At 57.4% G+C, this 6,124-nt stretch overlaps 2 protein-coding genes across 3 annotated transcripts in view; both read right to left on the bottom strand.

The window, feature by feature from the left end:
* LOC138164966 (low-density lipoprotein receptor-related protein 8-like) overlaps nt 1-6,002 on the bottom strand; it is a 39,505-nt gene extending 33,503 nt beyond the window's left edge. For both annotated transcript variants that reach the window (XM_069092971.1, XM_069092972.1), the window contains exons 1-4: nt 5,880-6,002; nt 3,542-3,910; nt 1,062-1,184; nt 290-412 (exon numbers count right to left, since the gene is read on the bottom strand). In XM_069092971.1, the coding sequence (XP_068949072.1) occupies nt 290-412; nt 1,062-1,184; nt 3,542-3,910; nt 5,880-5,910 (646 nt within the window). In that variant the 5' untranslated portion in view covers nt 5,911-6,002. The remainder of the gene's footprint in view (nt 1-289; nt 413-1,061; nt 1,185-3,541; nt 3,911-5,879) is intronic.
* LOC138164967 (protein mago nashi homolog) overlaps nt 1-6,124 on the bottom strand; it is a 237,049-nt gene that overhangs the window by 55,278 nt on the left and 175,647 nt on the right. The window lies entirely within an intron of this gene.

The following is a 6,124-nucleotide window of genomic DNA, read 5'->3' as shown; positions in this document are numbered from 1 at the left end:
AGAGACAGAGAGAGAGAGAGAGAGAGAGAGAGAGAGAGAGAGAGAGACAGAGAGAAGCCCAGAGAACCCTGCTAGGGAGCGCAGGGAGGGAGGGCACAGGCAGAGTCTAAAGGCTGTCAGAGCCAGAAGGGTCTGAGGGCAGAGACCTCACCCCGTTATTCTAAAGGTAGAAAGGCCAGAGAGGTTAGGTGACCTGGCCAAGGTCACAGGGTAGATTAGTGGGAGCAGAGATCAGAGCAGTGGGGGCAGAGCTCGGAGAGCAGCCGGGGTGGGGGTGGGGGGGCCGTACCACACTCTTTCATCGGCTCATCAGACCCGTCGCGGCAATCTGCGCGACCATCGCACACTTTGCTGCTGTCCACGCACTCGCCACTCTTACAATGAAACTTGCCGGGACTTTCGCATGTGGATTCTGTCGGGTCGGACAAGAGAGCAAAGTCTGTTAGGCTGGATGGGGACGGGGCAGAACCAGGCCCTGGGAACTTTCAGGCATAGAGGAGATATGGAGAGGGGCTGGTGAGGGGCTGAGGCTCCCACTAGCCTTCAGGACTGGAAAGAAGGGTCAGAAAGGCCCCTCCCCTAGGCTTCTGCATCATTTCCTCAACACCCCCCCCCCCACAAGTGGTCATACTCTGCATACTTCCAGGGATGAGGAAGTCACCCCTTCAAAGGCAGACCATTCCTCTGGGACAGCTGGAATGGGAGCTAAGATCGGCCTCATCCCCAGCTCCATTGATCCTAGGAGGGCCTGGGTCCTACTCAGAGGCCCCTCCTGGGTGGAGCAGACACCAAGATGACCAGACAAAGTATACCTGGGACTGGGCCACCCTCTAGCAGGTCCCTGGGGAAGGCCCATGAGAAGCCTGCACTGTGGGCTTCATCAGCATTCCTCACTGAGGCCTTACTAGATTTAGAGGGCTTGGCCCCGAGGAGCTCTAAGCCTCGTCCCAGGCCCAGCTAGAGAGGAGGCCCTGCCTCCTTGTGCTCCTCCCTGGGGGACATCTGGCCATCCGATGCAAGGTCAGGAGTCCCCATCGCCCCAAACCCAGCCTGGGACATACCCTGCAGGCAGCCAGCCTCATCACTGCCATCGGGGCAGTCCAGCTCATGATTACAGCGCCTGGCCCCCTGGACACAGGTCCCGTCTGCACACTGGAACTCCTCTGCACGGCAGGACACCAGAGCTGCAGAGATGCAGAGAGGAGAGACATGAAAAGGGTCACACCGGGGAAAACACAGGCCTCTCACCATCCACCAACTTGGCAAAGACGTGGGGAACCCTTCCCACTTAGTGGCCCAGAGCTCTGGGGCATCCCTAAGCTGAGGGTGCCCTTTTGGCTGAATGGTGGTGCCACGGCTGGGGGAGGAGGGCCAGAGGCTTCCTGCCAAGACTCCCACCCCTCAGGCTTCTCGCTCTGCCCTCTGAGGCCAAGCAGAGCTCAGGCCCTCAGCATTGCACCCGGCTACTTTCTGGGCTCCCATTATACAGCCTTGGTCATTTCCAGGGCAGAACTGTAGAGGGGAGTGGGCTTTGAGATGGGCTTGCCTGAAAGACCTTGGGTAAGTCCCTGGCCCTGAGCTCAATGACCCAACCTATGATCTTAGGGTCTATGACATGAGGGGGGTGGGGAGAGATGACCTTCCCATTTCCCTAAGCCTGAGACTAATCCCCCTTCCACGTGATGACTGAAGACACCATCACTTCCCACCCAAATCTCCCTTAATCCAGGCTAAGCAGGCCTAGTTAGCTTCTTTAATTAAATCCTCGGATGGCACAGTCTCCAGGTCCCTCACCATCCTGACTGTCCTTCTCTGGACACTCTACACTCAGATGGAATGCAAGCCTCCAGCTGGGGCCTGGCCAGGGCAGGGGACAGAGGGACAATTGCCTCCCTTATTCTGAGAACTGGCCGTCCCTGAGCACTGGGGGACTGGGAGACGCCACCAAGGCGGGGAGGGCAGCATAGCGTGGCAGCGGTGGGCTGGGGGCCAGGGGCACGCCCGCTTCTCAGTGATTAACTGGGGCTGTGAGGTGGACTTAGAATGAGCCAAAGGCTCCTTGAAGCTCTGAATTCTCTACTCCCCCTCCCTTTCCCCAGCAGGCCCAGCACACCGCTGGGCCCCATCCTTCAGACTCCTCTCTTCTCCCTTGTATCACTGGCTATCTACACACATTTCAGGGGTGGTGGCTCCTTAGGCACAGCCACAGACATAGAGCCAGAGGGGCTGCAATGCCCGACTGGTACAGGCCTCTCCAGAGTCCCATGGAGGTGAGATGATTTGCCCAGGGGCAGCCGGGTGGTGCCATAGTGCACAGAGCACAGTGCAAATCTGTCTCAGACGCTTCCTGGCTGCGTGACCCTGGGCAAATCCCTTTACTCAGGCTCCTCTTCTATAAAACGAACCAGAGAAGGGAATGGCAAACCACTCCAGTGTCTTTGGGTCACGGAGTGCTGAAAACGACTCAGCAATGAAAATATGAAGGTTGTAACAGCAGAATGGGGGCTCGAACCAAGGCCTCCCCCCAGCCACTCCAGCACTCTTGGCCCCATTAGAATGCCCGCTTCACAGAGCGAGGTCCACATTGTATCCTCCGCCTCTGCATGTGGGCACTGATGCTGCTGCCTCAGAAGTACCTTCCCTCTTGTCTGGGGTGTCCCTGCACTGGGGTTGGGGGAGCCCTGACAAGTGACAGGGGACAGCCCTGGACCAGGAGCTGCCAAAGGCCATGGTGCAGGGAGCCCAAGGCCAGCCCCAACACTCGCCCTGAGACTTCCTCATGGGAGCCCAGGAAGTGGGGGGCTCTCGACAGAAAGGGGGAGGCCTGGTGGGGATGGGGGGCAGGGGAGGGGGAGGGCAGGAGAGGGAGGAGGGTCTGGTGGGGATGGGGGCAGGGGACGGGAAGGGCAGGAGAGGGAGGAGGGTCTGGTGGGGACGGGAGACTGGGGAGGGGAAGGACAGGAAAGTGGCGGGCTCTCGCCAGAAAGGGGGAGGCCTGGGAGAGGGAGGAGGGTCTGGTGGGGATGGGGGCAGGGGAGGGGAAGGGCAGGCTGAGTGTGAGATGCCCGCGGATCACAGATGGGGAGATGTCAAACTGGCGTTTGGGTCTGCTGGGTGCCCAGATGATGCTGTGGGGATTTAATGGACTAGACACAGCAGAGCCTTCCTGACTCCTTTCTCAGAGGGTGCTTGCTGTAAGGTGTTAGGAACAGTAATAATAACCAGCATTTCTATAGTTTGCTAAGCACTTTCTATGCATCATCTCATTAGAGGGAAAGGCTTTTTGTAAATACTAAGTGCTCTGCACATGGCTTGCCAAGGGTCAGCCAGGGTGGGCTGCAATCTGCATTGGTGAAAGGAATGCCCACAGGGGTAAGAACACAGCTCCAGCTCCCAAGAATGGCCTTTGACCAGGGGACCTTCCTAGGGCTTCTCTGTCCAGTCCCCATCATGGCTCCCCTTTGCCTGGGATGCCTCTCATCTCCTCTCATGGTCTGCCTGCCACCCTTCTGCCCAGGCCGCCCTCCCCCCGGGCACACACCGCAGCTGGCCTCGTCGGACTTGTCCTTGCAGTCTGCGTCCCCGTCGCACTTCCAGGTCAGATGGATGCACTCGCCGCTGCCACAGGGGTACTCGCTGGCGCTACAGGTGGCTGGGGCCGCCGTGCCCGCCTGACGCCCGCAGCGCTCGGGCACCTCATCTGACCGGTCCTCACAGTCAGCCTGGCCATCGCAGAGCCAGCGCTCGGGGATGCAGGTGCTGCTGTTGCACCGGAACTCCTGGGGCCCGCAGACCTGGGCTGGGCATCCCCGCTCATCACTCCCATCGCCGCAGTCATCGTCCCCGTCACACACAAAGACCGTGGCGATGCACGTCCGGTTACTGCACTGGAACTCACTGGGGGAGCAGACTTTGGGGGAGAGGTGTGAGTCAGGGACATGCCAGCGCCATTCCTCACACCCACCTCCCCACCTGTGAAAGGCATGGGGTTCTCTCAAAGTCCTTTCAGCCTGATCTCCCAGAAGGCCCCTCCCAGTATCGAGTCAACCAGCATTTAGTAAACACCCCTATGTGCCCAACACTGTGTTAAGCACCAGGGATAGACACCGCAAACAGCTGTCACAGAACACATGTAGAACTCATATCTGATTGCTTACTGTCTCAGAGAGGGAGCAAGGGATAGAAATTGGGATGTAAAACCTTAAATCAAAATGTTTTTAAAATAAATAAATAAATCACTGAATAATAAAAAAAGAGCCTTCTAATGGGGGAGACAAACATGCAAGCCAAGACATCTATTTAAACCAATCTATCCCCTAAACAGGCCAGTACTTTCCCACCTCTGCACTTTGCTCAGGCCGTTCCCTACGCCTGGAGCCCCTTCCCCTGCCTTCTAATATCCTCCCCATCCATCAAGGGCCAGCCCAATGTCCCTCCATCTTGGCAGCCTTCCTGATCCCCCCCAGTCAGCCAGGGTCTCTCCTGTCTGTCTTGTAGGGGCCATAGGTAACACTGGTCCCTGTCTTACCCTCTTACTAGGCTGAAGCTCTCTGTGAACATAGGGCCTGTGCCTGAGTCAGTTTCTGTCTCCCTTAGTGGTCAGCACAGGACCTCTCCCCACCCCCACTAAAGTGTAAGCTCCTTAAGGCAGGGGCTGGGGCTGGGCTTCGTTTTGTCTCTGTATCTCCATTGCCAGCACAATACTGGGAACACAGTAAGTACTTAATAAATGCTCGCTGACTTGCCTCACTGTGTGCCCAGCATGTCAGTGTTTCCAGGTCTCTCTACTCAAGTCCCAGATTGTCGAGAAGCTTTGCTGCCTGGGGGCAGAAGGGAACCCCCAACTCCTGGGGGGCGGAGGCCACATTGGGTTCCTTTTTCCTTTGCTCTGACCCAGTAATTGAATCAGCCCCTGGAATCGTTCTGGGCATGCTCCCACGCCAGCATTGAGCCCGGGACATGGAGGTCCAGGGGTCTCTGAGCTTCCTGGGATCAAACGGCAGCAGATTTTGCTGCCTCGAGCTGATCAGGCCTCTCTGTGGCTCCCTGCCCCCCGCAGCTCTGAGCCACACAGACCAAACCAAACCCTTCTCATCTCGATGGGGCGGCCCTCCAGCTCCCTGAATGCAGCGATCAGGTTCCCTAAGACTTCCTTCTCCCGGCTTAACACCTGCCCCGATCCCCTTATGGCGCCACATCACTTATCGGCTCAGGACTCCTGCCAGCTTCCCAATATCTCTGCTAAAATGTGTGGCCCAGAACTAAACTCAGTTTTTGAATCAACATGATAAAAGCTCCCACTTCTCTGACACATTATGGCTCACAAAGAGCTCTCCTCACTACCCAGTGGGCTAAGATTGTTTCCCCATTTTACAGATGGGAAAACTGAGTCCCAGAGTAGCAGTGTGACTTCTCTAGGGTCACAAAGCTAACGGGTGGCAGAGCTGGGATTTGAACCAGGGCTTGGTTTAAGGAAAAACTTCTTAAGAACTATGTCAGGCAGCATGCTGGAGTGTCAAAGGACCTATGTTCAAATCTTGCCTCTGCTACGTATTCCCAGAACAACTAGAGGAAAGTCAGTTCTCCTCCCCGGACTTCCACAAAATGATGGTGTTGGCCCAGATGACCTCTGAGGTTCCTTCTGGTCCTAAATCAGAGCCTGTGGCCTCTGGGCCTTGGTTTCCTCAGCTGTAAAAGAAAGCCAGTGGGCCTGTCTTCTCAGGCCCTTCCTATTCTATATCTCCCGACACTGGAATGTGTCTTGCCATCGTCCAGAAAATGACCCGGACCTTGGGCCCGGCCTCCTGCCCCCTCCTGCTCCTATGCTGCCCCTCCTCCCGCAGTGGCCCCAGCCTGCTCCCACCCCCGCAGGTGCCCACCTGTGGTGCAGCCAACCTCGTCGGTACCCATCTCACAGTCCTTCTCCCCGTCGCAGCGCCAAGATGAGGGGATGCACTTGTGGCTCGCGGGGCCGCAGCTCAGCTTCTCCGCAGGGCACACCTGTTTGGCTGCATGGGAAGGGAGATACACAAGCACAAGGCAGGGTGAGAGGGGCCCCTGGGCAGTCCATCAATGGCCCTGAGGAACCAAAGGACCACAAAGCCTCGGGGAATGGGGGCCCCCA

Source organism: Petaurus breviceps, unplaced genomic scaffold (assembly GCF_028583685.1).
Source record: "Petaurus breviceps papuanus isolate PSGF00001 unplaced genomic scaffold, PetGlider_PUasm1.0 207, whole genome shotgun sequence".
Taxonomy (NCBI): Eukaryota; Metazoa; Chordata; class Mammalia; order Diprotodontia; family Petauridae; genus Petaurus; species Petaurus breviceps.
This window is presented reverse-complemented; position numbering and strand designations above follow the sequence as displayed.